Source organism: Periplaneta americana, chromosome 11 (assembly GCF_040183065.1).
Source record: "Periplaneta americana isolate PAMFEO1 chromosome 11, P.americana_PAMFEO1_priV1, whole genome shotgun sequence".
NCBI lineage: Eukaryota > Metazoa > Arthropoda > Insecta > Blattodea > Blattidae > Periplaneta > Periplaneta americana.
Window position 1 is genome coordinate 155542329 of NC_091127.1, and position 19233 is coordinate 155561561.

Genomic DNA, 19233 nt, shown 5'->3' on the forward strand with positions numbered 1-19233 from the left:
ATATTGTTTTTAATTTCGTGAAATATAATGATTAAAATCTGATAAATAAGTTCAGATGTGCAGTATTATATCGCTCCACCCGAGCTTTCCATACCTTTAAGGTAGCCCTATTCATTTACCCTTAATTTTTAATTTTTCTTAAAAAAAATTGATTTTTTATTTTTATGTCGTCTAAAAGCTTGCTCTTTCTAGTTTTCAAAATTATATCAGTTTTGTCTTTATGATGTTTAGTTAATCAATTAGCTGAGTTTTTATTGACCGGAAACACCGTTCCTTTAAACCGGAAGTGCAGTTCTGCAAGTGCCAATCTGTCACATTGTCAATTTTATATATTTTTCGTGTAATAACAATTCGAATTTGGAGGTAGAGTTTGACTGTATTATTTTTTTTACAGTCAGGAAGCTGCATGTTTGATTTTACAATTTTTCTTACCCTCGGATGTAGATGATTGTTCATGTTCAGTTTCACAGAAATTTATAAAACTAATGTTAACACAAAGTTCACTTAGAATTGAGATCTTTTCTTCATTCTTGCACCAAAATGAAGCTGATTAACGTAGTTAAGTGCCAAACTACAAACAGTGTTCTACTGCTTAAGAAAGTAATTTAAAACTCCAAGATCTCAAATTTTTATTTTTATATTTGAAATGTTCAAAAAATGAACCCTTTGCAGCATAGTGGTTGTTCAGAAGAACCCCCATTTTCTTCCTTTCTAAATTTTATGGCACAGATATTCCACCAAAGAACCATCTCTTGAGTATACATAGAGGTGCCATCTATGTTTTGAAATTGTGTGCAGAGTTAAAATGTGGAAAAAAATTGATCAAAGGTTTGTTATGATCCCCATGAAATGAAGAACATAAATTAATTTGTGCTGCAAAGGATAAGAGGGAAAAACTGATTTCACAGTTTATTCTGTGTTCTTTTAGGAGTAAGTCAGTGAAAAAAATTTTGTTCTAACATAAAAACTGTGGGCCAAGGACTAAAACAGATTTCAGTTTTTGCTTTAAAAATTGCTCCCCTGCCCTCCCAAAAATATTAGAGAGGTTTATTATGTGTGAAAATCCTTAGTTTTGTGTCAAGTAATCGGAGAAAAAAAGTTTTTAAAATTTGATAAAAACTGCAAATTTTTCTCCCAAGGTTAGATAAGTCCCTTAATTTGTCTTTTATACATCCAGCATTCCTGTACAAGGCCATTTTAATATCTAACTCGTGAAGTTGTACACGCAGCAAACCTGTTGATGCAGATCCATGCTGAAGATTGGCCTACAAATATTTTATTGTCAACGACTTTGAGTCGTAGTCGTTGTAATTACAAAATCAGCAGATTTATGTACAGTTTCTGACAAAATGCACAACCTTGTCTTCTGTTTTTCTTTGAATGCGTTAGGTAGTAAGTCATGCTGACTCTTTTGTTTTGGGATCTCGATACATCAAAATATTAAGGCTGGTCCACAATAAACTGGGAACAGAAATGAGAACGAAAATATAAAAAAAAAAATACATATTTATATTTAAATGTGAACATTCACAATTGAGAAGCTTACCGGAACAGAAACTTGAAGATTGGAAAACCTTTAACTTTGTCGTTCTGTTCTTGTTTCTGATCACAGCCTACTAGATTCACTCTGTTGTTATCAAAAAGCTATTTGGTCGTCATATATTTTGACATACTGTGATTTCTTTTTCGTCTATTGCTTGTAACTAACCCAGAAATTCTGTAGAATCACTTTCGATATATGCTACGTTGAGATGGTTCCTCGTACAGGATGAGGAAATTTTCATTAGATTAGTATTTCGTGTTAATATTCTCATATGGATAGTAAGAAGTATGGACGTGTAAGGAAGGTCCAGAATGTGAGGCGGAAGTAACAGGTGGGCAGGAAGGCTGAAAACAAGCTACGCGGACAGGAAACATGTGTCCAGGCGTGGAATTGACTGATGAGGGAATGTATGGACTTTGCCTGCGGGTGGTCAGTAAGATGACGCCAAGCCAGGTTCCAAAAGAGATGATCTGGTATATGTCAGAGAATTGTCAGGACGCCGGAAGTAAGGGGATGTTCTAGTTAACGAACAATTTTTGAAGAACGCATCTTAAGTGACGTAAGTGTAATCGTGGCCAATCAGGATTCTTAATAGAGACACGTGATTTATAGATAGGAGGGCGAAATTGTAAGTTTGGTGGTTGAAAGTAGAGGGTAGTTTTGGCAGATACACAGAAGGCAGATAGACAGCGTTCGGAGAGGACGCACTCCACATATTCTCGGCAAACCTAACTCGGAAGTATAACAATTTACGGATTTAGAATTTTTTTAGTGGGTGTAGTAAGAAGTCGTGTGTTGCATCATTATTATAAGTCTGAATTCTTTTCTCATCATTATTACTACATTCGGAATAAATTGTCATCAAGTTATCAACTCTCCGTTGTATTACTGGTGTTTTATAGTACTAAATATATAATTACGTGAACTCAGAAATTAGTCTACCAACTTGTAGGAAGTGAGAACAGTAAATTATACACTTGGACGCGCATTTCTGCTAACCTGAAACGAACACTTTGTAATAATAATAATAATAATAATAAACGTTCTCATAGTTCTTACCAACAACTTCTGGTGTGCGCCTACATCATTTCAATCTACGAACACGTCTCCCAAACCCCATGTCCCGACCGTTTTTGCAGCTGACCTGGGACATTCTCATACTCTACCGGAGTAATCTCGAGGAGGCTGGCGCCCAAATTAATCAGTGTACATAGTTAATTATTGACATCAACGTGCCTCCTTGAGATACTTTCCGCATATTTCGGAGCTGGCAGCCGAGGGCAAGGAAAGGCGTCGTGGGCAACTACGACGACGACCGCCGACCGTCGCATATTTAGGCGCCACAACGACAACGAAGGCCAACCGCTTCATATTTTGGCGCCCAGCGTGGGGCGACCGCAGCATATTGTGGCGCCCCAACGAGGTCCGGCTACCGCTTCATATTTGGCGCCCAACGAAGGCCAACCGCTTCAACGTGTATCTGTGACCTGACTACCACGTGAATTGAATTCTTAAATATTCCATCCTATAAATTTTGAAGTTCGTTAACTTGTGTTCATGTTGGCTGGCTTGTACTCCTGAGAGAATGCCATTGGTCAATTATACACAAATAACATCAGAATCGGTTCCGGACAATTCGCCACAGAAAATTGGTAACTGGGACAATTGGCTACAGAAAATTGGTAATAGGGACAATTCGCCACAGATAGACAATTTGCCACAAGTAGACAATTCACCACAAATAGACAATTTATTTAAATGTGAATTAGTGCCAAATATGATAACTTTCACGTTGTCCTCCGGTTCAAAATACAACAACCACCTTTCTCCTTGTATGGTCTTAGTGTATCTGTTGGCTATAACGTTGAGTTCGTCAAAATTCATTGGCTCAGGTGGTAGGTGTAGATTCATATTGGCTTCGCTTGCAATACGCTGTAACTCATTCTGAATAATAACAGATGTTGGTTCTCGGGAAGTCCCCACCCTTGCCTCATGTTCTCTATACATTCCTTTACCTTAATCCTTCCCCGGTCTGCAGAATGATTCTTGTGTTCATACTGTTCTTTGACGACACTGCTTCCATCTTCTGATAATGGGACTGTTGAATTACACCCGCCACGCACGTCACAGCGCCAAACAACTCCATTCTTATTTCTTCTGAGTCTCCTGTACATGTTGCCAAGATATAATTTGTCAGAGCCTCTTTCTGATTTTGTGAAGCGAATTTCTTCCACCATAGTTCCGAATTAGTTTACAGCTTCTGGATTTGTCTTGTGTTACCATAGAAATATATTATAAAATTGTTGCGAATTTGAGTATTGCCTTGAATTTTAATGTGTGGCTAATTGTCTTTGATACGAATTTCAATTATGTGGCGAGTTGCCTCTGTGGCGAGTTGTCCCCAACCCCATCAGAATGTGCATAATATTGACTTTACATATCGTTAGTCATATACATATCGATATGCATAGCTATTTCTTTTCTCGGTAAACCCAAAATCTTCACGTTCACATAATCCACTTTCCATTTTCGATCTGCTTCTTGTCTCTGGTTTATTGTGGATCAGCCTTTACAGTTGGATCATAATTATCATAGTAGTAGACTTGGCTGAGATAGCTGTCCAATTGAATGATGGAAAGAAGAAATATTAATACTTGAATTATACTAAAGTAATCATATATTTGTAAATTTATATCTACAATAATGCATCCCTGCATAAATGTCAGTAAACATAATTCAACTCAGCATACTATAGTTTCACAAATCAATCTCGCAAATATATGCATGTTGAAAATTACACCAAGTGTCACCTAATGATCCATCCCTGTACATGACTCCACAGTCTTCACCACCTCCATATCTTCCTCCTCCATTATCTGGTTGTCCAGTTTCCCAGTTTATATATCCAGCATCTTTAAGGGGCTCACCTGGAGAATATAAGTGTAATTGAATTGTATAGTTTATTGAGTGGCATAACTTAATAATGCAAAACTATATTGGGCAAAAGAGCAGATCTGGAGGGATTGCATAACAATAAGAAATTGACGAGGTCATAAAAAGATTATTCATATTTCAAATATTGACTTTTAAGGATATGCTGTTTGCTGCTTGAACTGCCACACAAAAACACTGGTATTGAATTTAAATAAACATGATATACAGTAAAATCCCTCGTAACTGGCACCCAAATAACCGGCAATACCAAAACAATGGCACTTTTGGCTGGGACAAAAAAAATTTTAATCTGCCACATTGCCACATTCTGGGCCGTCAGTATTGCCACATTAGGAAGTTCGCACAAACTCTCGTTTTCAGTGAATATTCTAACCTAAAATTAGTGTATTATTTGTGTTCTGTGATGTGTTTTAATAAAGAATATTCACACATATTGGAACCTAAAATTAGTGTATTATTTGTGTTATGTGATGTCTTAATAAAGATAATCCACACAGCTTTTATATTTATTTAATTTTGTTCGGGTCATGAGTGTTGCCACATTAGGAAATACACACGAACTTTCGTTTTCAGTAATTATTGAAACCTAAAATTAGTGTATTATTTGTGTTATGCGATGTGTTTTAATAAAGATAATCCACACAGCTTTTATGTGTATTTAATTATGTTCGGGTCATCAGTGTTGCCACATTAGGAAGTTTGCACTAACTTCAGTTTTTAGTGAATATTCAAACCTAAAATTAGTGTATTATTTGTGTTGTGTGATGTGTTTCAATAAGGAAAATCCACACAGTTTTTATGTTTATTCAGTTATGAGCACGTGATAGAGAAATAAGCTTCATATTGCTGCAGTTTAAACAATAGGACCATGAAATACGAACTTTTTTTTTTTTTGTATATACCAGTATTTATTCAATTATTCAGCAAAATCTTGTATCCGGAACTAGTATTGTCCCTTTGGTGCCGGATAAGAGGGATTCTGCTGTACATATGTATTAGAACAAAATATAATTCTACAGACATCATCATATTTTGGCACAGATACGTAGTCAACATACTAATAATGTACAAAGGAAACAAAAGACAGATTGAAAACTTACACCAACACATAAACAAAATACACCTAAAGCTACATTACACATTATGTAATGATAACAACAAATCCATAACCTTACTAGACATCACATTACAAAAGTAGATAAACATACTTTCAAAATTTATAGAAAACCTACAATAACAGTCACATACATACACAACACATCCATAGGCGGATTCAGGGAAGAGTTAAGAGGTGCTTTAGTCCCTTCTCTTGGACCTATATCACAGCAGTTATATTAAGTTTACATACAGTAGAGCATTGATTATCCGAAACAACTGGGGACGGATAACTGATTTTTCGGATAACATCATTTACGGAAACAAATTGTACCGGTGTCATAGGAGCAGTATGAAACAGAGAAACACTGATATTAAACACAAAACTGTACATACAGTATACATTTTGTATCACACGTCTTACAAATAACACAGAGAACTGACAAGTTCAAAATTACCATTAAAGTAGACCTACAGTTTAGGAACCGCTAAATCTCGCAAACAGCACTAGCGAAACTTCTACATGGCATGTGCGCAAAGTTGAATTTGCTGACTGGAACGCTTTTGGTTAACCGATGTTTCGGATAATTGATGCTCTACTGTAGTTATTTTACTTTAATGAAATTAAACACAACAGTTTTATCTCTGCCTTACATAAATTTGTCAGCAAATCGTTCACTAGGGATGAGTGTGCTCCTTTAACAATAGCTAGTGGACTTGTCGTAGCAGTGACGGGACTGGTGACAATAATAGAAAAATAATTAGTTCCTCCCTTTAGAGAATCCTGGATCCGTCACTGTTAGGAACTGAATTCAATGCCACTGATTTTCCAGTTCTTAAGAAGCTGTTTGGCCTTCAAAGAGGAGTGTCCAAATGATGGATTAGTTAAAAGCATTGCTATGAATGTTGGTTGTTTCTTGTCTCAAAATTTCTTTAGTGACCTTTGAATACATTCTCCTTAAAAATCTCAATAGACATAGACTTGTATTATAATAATTTATTCTTTCAGCACAGATTCAGCTCATATCCTTCTGGATGTATTCCCAATTCAGTATTGATGTTGGATTCAGGCTAGATCCACAGATTTACAAAAAAAAATAATTGTTACAGTACTTCTGATTGAGGTTCTAGCTAATATGTACGTCTATTATCAGGCAGTACATCACAGAGGAAGAACAGTTATTGTTTGTATACATATGAAGTCTGTTTAGTATGGTTGAAAATGGCTGCTTTAGGGCATTACAAGAAGCCTGTGGGAAAGAAGTCCTACCATACTGAAAACCATTGCAAGTTGGGTGGAAGTGAGACATTTGCTTTCAATCAAGAGTTGACATCCGAAGAGCTTTAGATTGATCAGTGAGAGAGATATCTAGAAATGCTGCTGCAGATGGAGTTTGCTGTCTTACAAAAATTTGGCAATGTATTGTTGACATGGCAAGAGACTATATTTGGAGTATGTACAGACGTGGACAAATTATTAGCAAAATTGAAGACTTACAATATATTTTTACAAAATATGATTCTTCAATTTAGACTACAGTTGACATTTTTGCGTATTTCCAAATTATTAGAAAAATTGAAGATTTCTATTGTATATTTTTAGAAAATTTAAATCTTCAATTTGGACTACATTGGATATTTTTGCATATTTACAAATTATTAGCAAAACTGAAGATTTTTATTATATATTTTTACAAAATTCGATTCTTCAGTTAGGAATACAGTTGACATTTTGGATATTTTCAAATTATTAGCAAAACTGAAGATTTTTATTTTATAGTTTTACAAAATTTGACTTCAATTTAGACTGTAGTTGACATTTTTGCTAATTTAAAAATTATTAGCAAAATTGAAGATTTTTATTATATATTTTTACAAAATTTAACTCTTCAATTTAAACTAAAGTTGACATTTTTGCATATTTCTGTCTATTGTAATGATAGAAATATGCAAAATTATCAACCGTAATCTAAATTAAAAAGTCAAATTTTGTGAACAGAATTATCACAAAAATCGTCAATTTTGTTAATAATTTGTCCACGTCTGTAATGTGAAAAGTACTTACTGGCTTTTAAGGAACCCGGAAGTTCATTGCCGCCCTCACATAAGCCTGCCATTGGTCCCTTTCCTGAGCAAGATCAATCCAGTCTCTACCATCATATCCCACCTCCCTCAAATCCATTTTAATATTATCTTCCCATCTACGTCTCATCCTCCCCAAAGATCTTTTTCCCTCCGGCCTCCCAAATAACACTCTATATGCATTTCTGGATTCGCCCATATACGTGCTACATGCCCTGCCCATCTCAAACGTCTGGATTTAATGTCAAAAATAACCTAAATAAATTTAGTGTGAAACAGTAACTATGTTGCCATTACTTTTCAAATGCCTTAGTATATATAAAATTATGATCAAAATTTCAAGGAAATTGGTTGAAACTTACTATTAACATATGAGTTACAATATTCATTAATTGAAAGTTACGTTAATTTAATACATACTAAAGATGGTCATGAAATATCCTTCTTCATATAGATCATGAAATCCAATAAATACAGAATTAACGTCTTGGGCTCCATAGAGATTATTGTAACGCGAAAATAGGTCCTTCAGAAGCGAATCTTCTAGCGCAGAGTTGATCACAGCGAGGTGTGCACCTTCACTGTGGCAAGTGAGCAAGGCATCAAACCACGTTTTCGAGTCTGTGTGGAATTTGTAGTACCCGATGCCACCCAGATGTTCATAGCCATATGGAATTTTTGGAGCAGTATGAGGTTGTGCTGTAAATAGTAATACAAGCATAGATTAATTTTCAATTTCATTCGAATTGGCAGTTTGTTGGCAATCGTACCTCCAGGGACCTATTACATAAAAGAGACAAGTGACAATTTACCAATATATGGATGACAAATGACAAGTCTTAATAATTTCTGTTGCATAATATAATTTCACAAATTTTTCATGACTAGCATATTTTACAAGTGAAAGACAGTCGTATTGACAAATTCTGTTTCAGAATATTTCGAAAAAAATGGTGTTAATATACTAAAATCAGATAGGCTGTATTATTCAATTTTGCATTTATTTAATTAAGAAAAAAGAAAGACAATCGTATTCTGTGATGCACACAAAATGTTCAACCTTTATGTGTTTTATTGTTGTAAAAATTTCGCGAAACTATCTTTGCGTCATGTTTCTTAATAAAGCAAGAGAAGAAAACGATATATTACTATTAGACAGATTTCTTCCAATTTAACAAAGGAAGTAAAATGAAAATAAATGGAAACAACTTCACACATGTGCTCAATCAATTGGTCTGGTAGTACTGGTACCAATTTGAAAATATACATGAGCATCAATTTTGACGAACTTTAGGGAGAGAGTTGTAATATGTATTTACGTATTGTCTTTCAAATGAATATTATTACTAATTTTTAAATTATTATTATTTTTAAATACAGAGTTTGATTACTATTAAAATAGCCTTCTCTCACTTAGGGGCCTATAGGTAAAATCGTGTTAAAGATCTAAATAAGGCTTTGCAGTAGCGAGAAATATCTCAAATTTAATTTTTGATATGCAAAATCTTTCTTTAAACTGGAAGTCTTTAAAATCAGTATTTATTTTTAGCCTGACTGTTTTTCTCTGCCTATATATGAATTTTCTTCACAGTTACAGCTTGAAGATGAAGTCATATTACATTAAATTTGTTATTTCTACACTTTTAAGAAAGCTTACCAAGAACAAGGATTGGTAGAAAATGTGCTCGCGATTCTATTTTACAAATGACAAATTTTTATGCAACAATTCGTTGGTAAAATAAATGAAACTCTATCAGTAACTACTAGTGCTCGTCACTTGTGATGGATTTATCACTACAGATTTCTGCAACGGAAATTATTTATTTATTTATTTTTTTTTTTTACTAATTTGTTGCAAGTAAAGTAGTAATAGAAATCTTTCTAGATTGCTTTTATTCTATTTCTGCACATGAAAGGTATATTACCCACCTTGATAGGATAGTGTAAAGTTAAATTTGACATGGAGGAAAGTGGCTAGTTAATTTTTTCTGGAACTTTCCAAGTGAGTGCTTGATGTGCAGTACTTTATGACTGTCTGCACTCTTAAATGTAAAGTGTGCCGAATGTGACGTTAGAAGTATATTTATATGACTTATTTATCTATGTTACAGTTATGGTTCGTTAGAATAAGACATACTTTATCCTACAACTTACTTACTTTCTTACTTACTTACTTACAAATGGCTTTTAAGGAACCCGATGGTTCATTGCCGCCCTCACATAAGCCCGCCAGCGGTCCCTATCCTGTGCAAGATTAATCCAGTCTCTATCATCATACCCCACCTCCCTCAAATCCATTTTAATATTATCCTTCCATCTACGTCTCGGCCTCCCTAAAGGTCTTTTTCCCTCCGGTCTCCCAACTAACACTCTATATGCATTTCTGGATTCGCCCATACGTGCTACATGCTCTGCCCATCTCAAACGTCTGGATTTAATGTTCCTATTTATGTCAGGTGAAGAATACAATGCGTGCAGTTCTGTGTTGTGTAACTTTGTCCATTCTCCTGTAACTTCATCCCGCTTAGCCCCAAATATTTTCCTTAGCACCTTATTCTCAAACACCCTGAACCTATGTTCCTCTCTCAGAGTGAGAGTCCAAGTTTCACAACCATACCGAAGAACCGGTAATATAACTGTTTTATAAATTCTAACTTTCAGATTTTTCGACAGCAGACTGGATGATAAGAGCTTCTCAACCGAATAATAACACGCATTTCCCATATTTATTCTGCGTTTAATTTCCTCCCGAGTGTCATTTATATTTGTTACTGTTGCTCCAAGATATTTGAATTTTTCCACCTCTTCGTAGGATAAATCTCCAATTTTTATATTTCCATTTCGTACAATATTCTGGTCACGAGACATAATCATATACTTTGTCTTTTCGGGATTTACTTCCAAACCGATCACTCTACTTGCTTCAAGTAAAATTTCCGTGTTTTCCCTAATCGTTTGTGTATTTTCTCCTAACATATTCACGTCATCCGCATAGACAAGAAGCTGATGTAACCCGTTCAATTCCAAACCCTGCCTGTTATCCTGAACTTTCCTAATGGCATATTCTAGAGCGAAGTTAAAAAGTAAAGGTGATAGTGCATCTCCTTGCTTTAGCCCGCAGTGAATTGGAAAAGCATCAGATAGAAACTGACCTATACGGACTCTGCTGTATGTTTCACTGAGACACATTTTAATTAATCGAACTAGTACTTTATCCTACAACAGTAGAGAAAATAGTAAATTGGTTGGAATTATATCTATTTCATTGTAATTATATTAACTGTAACTTAATTTTTATGGTATGTGTTGTGAATTTTGTACTACCGTAGAATTCCTTGTATCCGGCAACTGTCAGACAAAGCCAGTGCTGGATAATTTATTTTTGCCGGATAATTGGAAAATACTCTTATAGGTTATGTAAAGATGTACTCTACTGCACTAACTTTTTTTCCGTGTTTAAATTTAGTTATTTTCATATATGTAGAGTCCCACGCCATGGCATTGTGGTCTAAGGCATCCTGCATACGACTCGCGTTACAGAATGCACGCTGGTTCGAGTCCTCATGGGGCTAGAAATTTTCTCATGAAATTTCGGCCAGTATATGGGACCGGTGCCCACCCAGCATCGTGATGCACTTGGGGAGCTACGATAGGCAGCGAAATCTGGCTGTGGGGGGATCATCATGCTAACCACACGATACCTCCATTCTGGTTGGATGATCGTCCACTTCTGCTTCGGCATGTGGGCGTGAGGCCAGCAGCTGGCTGGTCGGTCTAGGCCCTTCATGGACAGTAGTGCCACGGATTATTTATTATTTACATATATGTAGAAATTTAAGAATAAAGTTTTTAAATACCTACAATGTTTACTTCTAGTATTGAATATGGTAATGCAAAAAAATACTAAACGTTTTTGTAACCCTATGACAATTTTAAAAAGCAGCCATGTGACGTGAAGAGCAGTGTAGCCAACGTCGCAACTGTGAAGCTGAAGTAGCGCTCGATGATTTGAACCTCTTCAACCTATCTCTGATGTCTTCTTGTTTATATATACTACTAGACTGTGTTATATACTATATATCACTCAAATGAAACTTTCACATGCTGTGGGAACAGAGAACTTTCCTATTTAGACTCGTCCAACACCCCTTCGAATGGGCGAGTTCAAGTGGTAAATTTAAAGATATCATCTCTGCAAATTGTTTGCAAGGCCCAAGTGACAGATTACCGATCTCCAGGGACATAACGGGGTTTTCTGTCTATGTTTTCACACGTGAACAATGTAAAGAGTAAACAATATGCGGCATGTGTGATCCACAAAACCACTTACATCTTCAACTCTTCCCTTTTGCATGAATGACTTTTTTTTTTGGCTAGCCAAAAGTGCCGTTGTTTTAGTATAGTCAGTTATTTGGGTGCCGGATACGAGGAATTTTACTGTAATTTGTAGCTGTTGAGTCATTGAAACTATCGATTTACATCCTACGACACCATCTTTATTCCACATCCTGAGCTACTTTTCTAGTACCACTTCCTTTACTCTATTACCACGTTAAATTTTATATTGATCATTATATTACAAAATTTCTGATTTATTATAATGTTTTATTCGATTTTAATTTTATTTCCATTATTATTTGTCATATGGTAACCTCACAAGTTGAGGAAGACAATAATTAAAAAGAAAATATTTAAGCATTTGTGTCTAGGCTCTGACTCTTCTAAATCCAGTCATAACTTACTTTTAACACTACATTTCAAAGAACCAAATCTGGTGGGAAAATAGTAATTAACTACAAACAACTAGAAGTTATACTTACCAGAAACCGAGACGTTGATTAGTAAGTAGGGCTGGTCTGGACAGTAACGAACACAAGCTTGAGAATCAACATTCACTAGTAGACTCTGGCCAAATGGTTGCTCTGGCTAACAATGCATCAAAATTGACAGTTTGAACATTTCTATAAAACACTAAATTATGTATAAAATTAATTTGTTTTTCTTGATTTGCTTTTACTGTGTATATAGATTGAACCGTAATGTCATTAATTTCAAGGGGCTATTTTTCGAGATATTTCAAACAAAGTTTCTTTTTCTTTCCCTTTTGCCGTCAAGTATTGGGTTAACTTCTTCCTACCCATTTCTGCCACTCCAGCCTATCCTCACACAATCATTTCATTTCCCCAATTGTCTTTCCACGTCTTTGTCTTCTGATTGACTTTATAAGTTATTGTAAAAGGTATCCCCGTAACATGCCATGAAGGCACTTGGTGGCATGGAGGTAGAGCCCCATGCTTTCCATGACCTCGGCACTAGAATGAGGTGGTGTGGTTGGAACCACACTTTGACCGCCTTTTACCACCGGGACAGACCCGGTACTCAATTTTATAGGAGGCTGAGTGAACCTCAGGGCCGTTCTGAAAGTTGGCAACGAGAAAAAATCCTGTCACCACCTGGGATCAGACCTGAGACATTCCAGTCTGTAGCCAGCTGCTCTACCAACTGAGCTACCCGGCTGCCTTATAAGTTAGTGTATCGAAGGCAATTAGTCTCAATAGGTGAAAATTGGTCAGGTCTCTCCAGTATACATTATGGTGTTCCACAAGGCTCAATAATTGGTCCACTGCTATTCTTAGTAGCAATAAATGACCTTCCTAAATTCATTAAAGCTATAACAATTATGTATGCTGATGACACTACATTCTTATGTTCTAGCTCTACTCTGAATGAATTACATGCTCTAATCAGTGATATTCTATCACAGATGGCTTTATGGTTTGAATCTAATGGTTTTTTGCTTAATCAAGAAAACACTATCAACATAACTTTTACCCTAAATCATGTAATAAAAAAGGATAACATACAAAACTATACCAAATTTCTAGGACTTTCTATAGACTCCAGTTTAACATGGGAAAAACATATCGAATATATATTCACAAAATTATCAAGAGTTATATATTTATTAAAAAAATTAGTGACTTATGTTTCTCAAAATTATTTAAGATGTGCCTACTTTTCGTTCTTTCAGTCGATAATTAGGTATGCCTTAATTTTCTGGGGAAATGGTAGCAAAATTGGGAGCGTCTTGATTTTGCAAAAGAAAGCCATTAGAATTCTATGTCAATCAAACTATCTTGAACATTGTCGACCTCTTTTTAAACAATCACAGATATTAACTGTCATAAATTTATATATATACGACCTAGTCCTTTACACTTGACAAAATATAGACAGTTACTCATTAATAGCCAATATACATGATCATGAAATTAGAAATAGTGAACAAATTAATATTCCATACTGTAGATTACATAAAACTAGTACAAATTTTTCTGTCATGGGGATGAAATTATATAATAAGCTTCCCAGTCAATATTATAAGTTACCAACCAATAGTTTCAAAGCTAGATTTTATAATTGGCTTTTAATTAATCCTTTCTACTCTGTAGATGAGTTTCTTAACATAAATTCGCACGAAATTTATATATGTTTTTTCAGTGTATTCTGACGAAGCCTAAAACTGTATGTCTAATGGCCAAATAAATTGAATTGAATTGAATTGATACTGGTAGACCATGTTGTAAAACTCTTCTGAATATATTTCAACTAAACTGTGACTATAATTAAGACTTTATAGTACTATGAATTTTTTTTTTTTTTTGACATGTTCCATATTCTAGCTGTGTAGTGATGTACGAATACCTTGGAATGTAAATAAATACAATGCAATATTGTCTTGACTCCTAAGAAATAACAAAATATTATTTGGCATTGAACAACTTAGTGATACTTACTTTGAACTTCCAATTGTCACCATAAGTTGGTTGACCTGCAAGCAAGAATTGTCCTGATAGTGGACACGTCTGTGCTGTCACAAGGGACAGAAATGTCACCAATACTAGTGATTGAAAAAGTGACATCATCTTTTCCATTAATCCTGAAATAGGCAATTACATTATCAAAAGCTGTAATAATAAGTTTTGGCTAACAATCTTAGAGACATTTGCAGCTAGTCTTTTAAGAATAACAGATATTGGTAGGCATTTGACATTCAAATTATTTCAATTTATAAGTATGTTTATGCTCGATCATGCCGAAATGTAGTAATTATACACCTGGTAGCAGTCCTTTAATGCATGTAATTAAAGTACACCTACTCATTAAAGTTCAGGTGTTTTCAGCCAATGACAACTCAGCTTACAAGTGTTCAGCCAATAACGAGTCAGCTTTGTACCATTATAAAACCGCAAGTATCGATTATTCTCGGATATACAATCGAAAGAGAATTAGCGAAAAGTCACGGAGGCTGGAAATCCAATACTGTCGCAGAAGGTTATGTTCTGTTACTATAATAATTAGTGTTAATTGTAAATAATATTCGAATAAATTCAATTTGCCATCTCGTTTTTCAATGTCGAATTCAATAATCAAAGTTATACCAAGTTTAACGGATTACACAAGGTCAATGACATTATTGTTCCTCAGAAAAAATCAATATTTTCGCGTCTGCGCACATCTCACAATTCACGACCTAGAACAAGGTCACTTCCGATCTTGTCAGATACAAATAAAATGTATACATCTGAATACTGTAATTTCAAGTTAGAAATATGGTCGAGCATAAAAAGTTATATGAAACTCGCCTATAATGGTAATTAAGAAGCTCGTATGAAAATTATGAAACTCGCTTGCGCTCGTTTCATAAACATCCATACTCGCTTCTTAATTACTATCATTATAGGCTCGTTGCATAATGTACTATTATTAGTAGTGATGAAAATTTATATGCATTATTCTTTCCCACTATGAACCCATTCAGTGTTGCTGCATTTGACCTTCTCCAGCTTTGTAGCCATAGTTATTTTCAAGAAGGTTACATTTCAGTCTATTCCATATCAAGCTTCTTTCCTTTAAAATGTAACTTTTGTTATTGCTTCATATACACTATCTACCAAAAAGTAATTGGGCACCCAGGATTTTAGGTGCTAGGTGTCATGTTTCGGCGGCTACTATGCAGTGGTATGCAGACAATAATGTTCACCGGTTGGACTGGCCTGCACAGAGACCTGATCTCAATCCCATTGAGCACCTTTGGGCGAATTGGACCAGTGATTGAGGTCTCTGGAAATGCGGCCAACTTCCATTGTCCAACTGAGTGCCATGTTGCAAGAGGAATGGCGACGCATTCCAGTGAATATCCAACACAAACTAGTGGAGAACATGCCTGACAGGGTGGCCGCTGTTATAGCAACAAGAGGTGGTACCACGAGGTTCTAAAGGGGAAAAAACAGTGCCCAATTACTTTTTGGTAGATAGTGTAGTTTCAAATGAAGTCTGTAGCATGCATACCATTTGGAGATTTTATGCCATAACATGGAAAATTGAATCCATAGATCTGGGTTCCATATCTTAAGTTGTTTGTCTGTGAGCCATCTATACTTACTTACTTACTGGCTTTTAAGGAACCCGGAGGTTCAATGCCACCCTCACATAAGCCCGCCATCGGTCCCTATCCTGAGCAAGATTAATCCATTCTCTATCATCATATCCCACCTCCCTCAAATCCTTTTTAATATTATCCTCCCATCTATGTCTCGGAATCCCTAAAGGTCTTTTTCCCTCCGGACTCCCAACTAACGCTCTATATACATTTCTGGATTCTTCCATACGTGCTACATGCCCTGTCCATCTCAAACGTCTGGATTTAATGTTCCTAATTATGTCAGGTGAAGAATACAATGCTTGCAGTTCTGTGTTGTGTAACTTTCTCCATTCTCCTGTAACTTCATCCCTCTTAGCCCCAAAATTTTCCTAAGCACCTTATTCTCAAACACCCTTAACCTATGTTCCTCTCTCAAATTGAGAGTCCAAGTTTCACAACCGTAAAGAACAACCGGTAATATAACTGTTCTATAAATTCTAACTTCCAGATACCCATCCATACCCAGTAAAATATTTCGGTGTTGTTTATTAATCTGTATAATAGTATCTGTTTACAACAGACTGCTGTCTTTCAACTCCATCTGCCTGAATCCCTCCAATTTTTTAAACTCCTTTCGAGGCTTTTTAATTTTTTTTTTTTTTTTTTCACTTTAACTTCTTTTCTGAGGAATTGGGTATTAGCCCAATGTCTCAACCCTCAACCTGGAGGACTAGGTAATTTATTTAAGAGTTTCTTTCTCTAGATTGATAATCTTCACTGTACTAGAAAGATAAATCCTCGTTTTGTTTTCCTTTTAACCCCCCAAGGATGGAGGTGCCTCATCTCTCAACTTTGCTGTTCCTAAGATCTCCTGTATGGTATATGTGTATGTAGCTGATGTGTTGTTGATGGAGTGTAGAAATCAGTGTAATGCATACGTAATAGGTACCACCAAGTTATAGCTCAAGTTATACTGCGAGATGTGTGGCTTTTCATTACAATCAGGGAGCCTTCTACGTCATTTAAATTACTTATTTAAATATTTTTAGACTAGGGATCTTAGGAATCGGGAGAAATATATCAAGTGATTTTTATATAATTTAAGCCCCCCTTTCATTGCTGTATTTTTCTGACGGCTATTGTTACGTTATATTTTAATTAATTCATTTAAATATACTTATGCCACAAAGTTTTTGTCTGAAAAAGTTTTCAATTAAAGATATAATTCTGTGGATAATTAGTTCATACAGGAATCCTTGTTCTGTACCCGTAATGGATAGAATTAGATCTATATTAGTTTTGCATAACATTTCGAATAGCTATTAAGGCCCAAATTTTTTATCCGAAGAATTTTTAGATCCGAGATTTTATTATGCGAGTAATAATTAATTTATTAGACCATTAATTGATTACATGTCAACTAAATATAATTTGTCGCTTCATTTTATGTAAGAGGCAAATTTAAAAAGAAACTAGTTAAATTCTTAATTAATATTAAAGAGAAAAATTTGCTCCGGTGCCGGGGATCGAACCCGGGTCCTTGGTTCTACGTACCAAGCGCTCTCATCATTGAGCTACGCCGAAGTTCAATCCACAGCACCGGATCGAACCCCCCCCCCCCAATGTTTTTCCCTTTGTGGCCTGACTCCAAGTTGGGCATGTATGTTGACATTTTATATTAAGTCAACTGTCATTATACAAGGTGCGCACCCAATTGAGTGACTTGGTGGCCGGGATTCCACAGTGATATGCACAATAATCTGTACAGTAATATGCACTGCTGCTCGAATCTACATAAAGATTATTATTTTTTTTGATCCTACAGAATCTGTTATGGTAACAATATTAATGGGAAAATAGTAATATGGTAATAGTAATTAACCACAAACAACTAGAAGTTATACTTACCAAACTAACGAAGCGAGAATTATAAAACAATTAACAAAAATGAAGGATAATACTTTGAAACTAGGCAACCAGATAATTTCCTAAAAAGTTAACAGAGTAAAGAAATTGTAAAGTTAATCAGTAAATGTTATTGTACGGAAATACGTTTACTAATATTCATTTTATGGCACAAGTTACATTTTAGTTAGCATGGTAATATTTCATGGCACTGGTACAATAATGTGACATACCGTATTGTGCACGATTTTGACTAAAAATAACTGTTTGTAATACCGGTGTAGAAAAAAATATATAACAGCTCATTAGTTTTTAGTTACTCTTAGAATGTGTGAAATTTTTTAGTGACCTTTCATCACGCTGACCACATGACCAGGAGCTCTTATACTTGTGAATGTCTGGTATTGGTTAAAGATCGTCACAAAAGTAAAGAAGGAGTGAGTGACCAGTCCTTGAATGGTGATGAATTGATGATGATGATTATTATTATTTTATTAAACACGAATACTTACTTAATATGTACAGGTATGTAGGCCTATGTAGTGAATTCACACTAGAGCTTGCTTTCTGTTCACCACTTGAATCAATCTGTAAAGAAAGAGGCATCCTTCTCCTCTCCAAGAAGTTATAAACCAACATTTACGGACTTAAGACCATTATCAGCTGTACGCTCTTCTCGTATACGCTTATCTTAATGCGGATAGTAATAAACGTAATGCCATAGATATTAATTGACGAGAAAAATAGTTTGAATTTTCTTAACATTCACATTTACTACTGTAATCACAGTCGATCCTAGTTGTTCTCTTCCACATGTTACCGTTTTAAACATGGGGATGGCCAATCTGTTATATGTATACGTGATCAGGGCTAATACTGTGTTAATCATCTTGTTATTCCCTTCTCTTTCACTTTTCATATTAGCACTGTTACGTAATTTTATTCATCGTATCAATACAAAGCTCAAATTAAGATAAAACCACCATAAACACGTTTCAGCAAATGAAACAATTATTACAGTGAATCACTAAATTATTCGGACAATGCCCATATATTACTAAATAATATGGCCACATGTGTAAAAAGTATTAATAAAGAATTTTAAGTGAACTGTTGGAAAGTTTACTTTTTGAAGATAATACATAGTGGGTTTAATGTATATTTTTACTTTGATTAGGAAGCAGTAATGGGATTCGAACCCATATACGCCATAATGTGACATCAACAT

The 19233-nt window shown here is 35.2% G+C and overlaps 1 protein-coding gene across 1 annotated transcript; it reads right to left on the reverse strand.

Annotated features, from left to right (window-relative positions):
- Positions 1-4213: 4213 nt before the first annotated feature.
- LOC138708560 (hemolymph lipopolysaccharide-binding protein-like) lies at positions 4214-13149 on the reverse strand. The gene is made up of 4 exons (XM_069838676.1): positions 13141-13149; positions 12496-12601; positions 8096-8374; positions 4214-4470 (listed from the first exon to the last, which is right to left on the reverse strand). The coding sequence occupies exons 1-4, from the start codon at positions 13147-13149 to the stop codon at positions 4301-4303; spliced, it is 564 nt and encodes a 187-aa protein (XP_069694777.1). The 3' UTR covers positions 4214-4300.
- Positions 13150-19233: the final 6084 nt, after the last annotated feature.

Bases quoted from the DNA above. Each gene is read 5' to 3' on its own strand.
- LOC138708560 (XM_069838676.1), bottom strand. The intron at 8,375-12,495 runs GTAAGTATAACT...TACTATTTACAG, and splicing joins AATCAACGTCTCGGTTTCTG to CACAACCTCATACTGCTCCA. The intron at 4,471-8,095 runs GTATGTATTAAA...TATATTCTCCAG, and splicing joins ATATTTCATGACCATCTTTA to GTGAGCCCCTTAAAGATGCT.